The sequence below is a fragment of the Guillardia theta genome, assembly GCF_000315625.1.
Source record: "Guillardia theta CCMP2712 unplaced genomic scaffold GUITHscaffold_74, whole genome shotgun sequence".
NCBI classification, from domain to species: domain Eukaryota; class Cryptophyceae; order Pyrenomonadales; family Geminigeraceae; genus Guillardia; species Guillardia theta.
Window position 1 is genome coordinate 61,537 of NW_005434600.1, and position 2,468 is coordinate 64,004.

The following is a 2,468-nucleotide window of genomic DNA, read 5'->3' on the forward strand; positions in this document are numbered from 1 at the left end:
GAGGAGAGGAGAGGAGAGGAGAGGAGAGGAGAGGATAAGAGAGGAGAGGAGAGGAGAGGAGAGATAGGAAGAGAATGGAAGAGGTGAGATGGCAGCAAGACGGGAACGGAGGAGGAAGGGAACTGGTAGAAACAGGATGAGGACGAGGAGGCAGGGAGGGAGGATAGACGGCAGGATGGCAGCACCGGAGGAAAGGAGGGAGTAGCGAAGGACTGAAAGATAGAGGGAAGGAGGGAGAGGGAGTGGGAGAGGAAGAGAACAAGTGGAGAGGGAGGGAAGAAGCAAGGGAGAATGGGAGGGAAAGGAAAAGAAATATTCCATCATACCTTCCAGCAGCCAGGGTTGAAAACGCAATCTCACAGTACAAGGATTGATGGAGATGCAACATGTCATTGAAGAACTGCCAACTCCCATCATGACAGGCAACCTGTACAAGAGCAAGCCTCACCATCTGCTCCTCCTCCACCAGACGCCTCAGGCACTCCGTGCACATCAGATGCTGGTCGTTAGCGTGCTCATGCTGACTGTCTTCCTCGCCCTTATCCGCGCTCATCCTCATCCTCTGCCTCTCAAAGATCTCGAACAGTTTGCAACCTTGCGATGATGTCAACAGCCCCTGTACCCCCCGCCCGTCGCCATGGAAGTTCGGCTGCAGGGTGTCGATGCTGCAGATGTGCGGGACGAGGAAGGCTCTGTACTGGATGCAGGGCGTCTCCAGCATCAGGCTCACCTGCTCCCTCCTGCCAGGCACGACGAAGACGATGAGACCTGTCTCGTTGTGCAGCGGACAATCATGTTGTCTTGCAAACACGTAGCTGTCAGGTTGAACGTTCATCGCAACAGCGTCTTCCTTGGATATCTTCCATGCTGTGTGTGAACTCCCACTGAACTGCTTGAGAAAACTCTCGAAGAGGATAGCGAAGGAGGTAGAGTCTACCATGGCCTCTGCAAGCGATCCCTTGTCGCCCTCGGCCGACTTGGAGGCTGGCGATCGGAGCTCGACGAAGGCGGGCAGACATCGTTCGAGGGTGAGCGGGGAGTGATGGAGGAGACGGTGGACCGGTAGTTTGCAGTACTCTCTTGACCTGCCGTTAGCTTGCCGAACCTATGTATATCAATGATCAGCAGGAGATCGTGAGAAACAGCGGGAAACATGTCACAGAGCAATCAAGCAATCAGGTCCAGAGACGGCAAGCTGGTCATCACATCACATCGGAGCAAACAAGTGCATGAAAACGATCAACAAGTGGAGCACAAACTTGTTACAACTTCACCGTAAATGTAACATTGCGATTCTTTTCTGCTGGATACTCTGGAGGAGGGAATGGATTATGATTTCCCGTCGTGCTGGCTGAGCTCTCGCAGAAAGTCTTCAAGATATGTTGTGAAGCAATCCAAACACCAAGATCCCGGTCCTCCTCGCAGAACTTGGTGAACAGCGCATGCGGAAGGTTCAGCATCTGATCCCGCTGCTCTCCGCTCTCCCCCATCCCCTCCCCCTCCTCAGCCCGCTGCAACCGCAGCATGACATGCTCGGGATGCGGCTCAGTGTGCAAGATCAGGCTGATCTTCGACCCGTTCAGTTCCATCTTACACTCCATGATGACACAATCCTCCGCTTCCTCCAGGAACAGCGTTCTTCCTCCTCCTCCGGCTCCTCCTGCTCCTGCCACTGCTCCCGCTCCTGCTCCACCTCGCGACGCGGAACCCCCTGCTCCTGCTCCTGACCCCCCTGCTCCTGCTCCATCTTCTTGAGCTGCAGCAGGGAGGACGAGGATAAGGGAGACTGACACTCGCCGCTTCTCTCCGTCCTCCTCCTCCGAGCTGGATACCAGCAAGAAACCTTCCAGGTAGCGGAAGAAGAGGAGGAGGCGGAACATGTCGGTAGCGAGAGACTGGGAGGGGAGGGAGAAGGAGTAGGAGGGTGAGAAGGACAGGGATAGTCCTGGGCGGGATTGGAAGAGGAACTTGTGCTCGGAGGAAGTGTCAGCAGCATGGGGGAGGATATGGCGGTCAAGGAGCAGGGAGGCGATATCCCCGCAGAGGAGCCGGGGAGGGTCCGACCTGTCTTGGGAGACGAAGGAGGAGAGGGAGGAGAGGATAGCAATCCTTCTCTCCTTGTCCGTCTTGAAGAATGAAAGCCGGAGGGTGACGATGAACTTGGACTGGACGATCTGAAGGATACATGGCTGGGAAGAGACTCGGAGCTCTGGTAAGGAGACCCAGAAATGTCGTTCGTTCCTGCTGTCATGGCTGAGCTCAAGCAGGTCGCCGTGCTGGCTCCTGCCCCAGTCGTTGCAGAGCTGCGGAGAGCGTGAGCGAGATTTGAGGATTATAGAGATGTGATGATGATGATGATGATGATGATGATGATGATGATGATGATGATGATGATGATGATGATGATGATGATGAAGATGCCCGGGGATTGTTTTTTTTTTTTTTTTTTTTTTTTTTTTTTTTTTTTG

At 54.4% G+C, this 2,468-nt stretch overlaps 1 protein-coding gene across 1 annotated transcript in view; it reads right to left on the reverse strand.

Moving 5' to 3' along the window:
• The window catches only part of GUITHDRAFT_114278 (hypothetical protein), a gene marked incomplete at both ends in the record, with an annotated part of 12,846 nt that overhangs the window by 7,573 nt on the left and 2,805 nt on the right, over positions 1 to 2,468 (reverse strand). Inside the window, 3 exons of the mRNA XM_005826472.1 lie at positions 327 to 400; positions 449 to 1,105; positions 1,275 to 2,303. Coding sequence (XP_005826529.1) covers positions 327 to 400; positions 449 to 1,105; positions 1,275 to 2,303 — 1,760 coding nt within the window. The remainder of the gene's footprint in view (positions 1 to 326; positions 401 to 448; positions 1,106 to 1,274; positions 2,304 to 2,468) is intronic.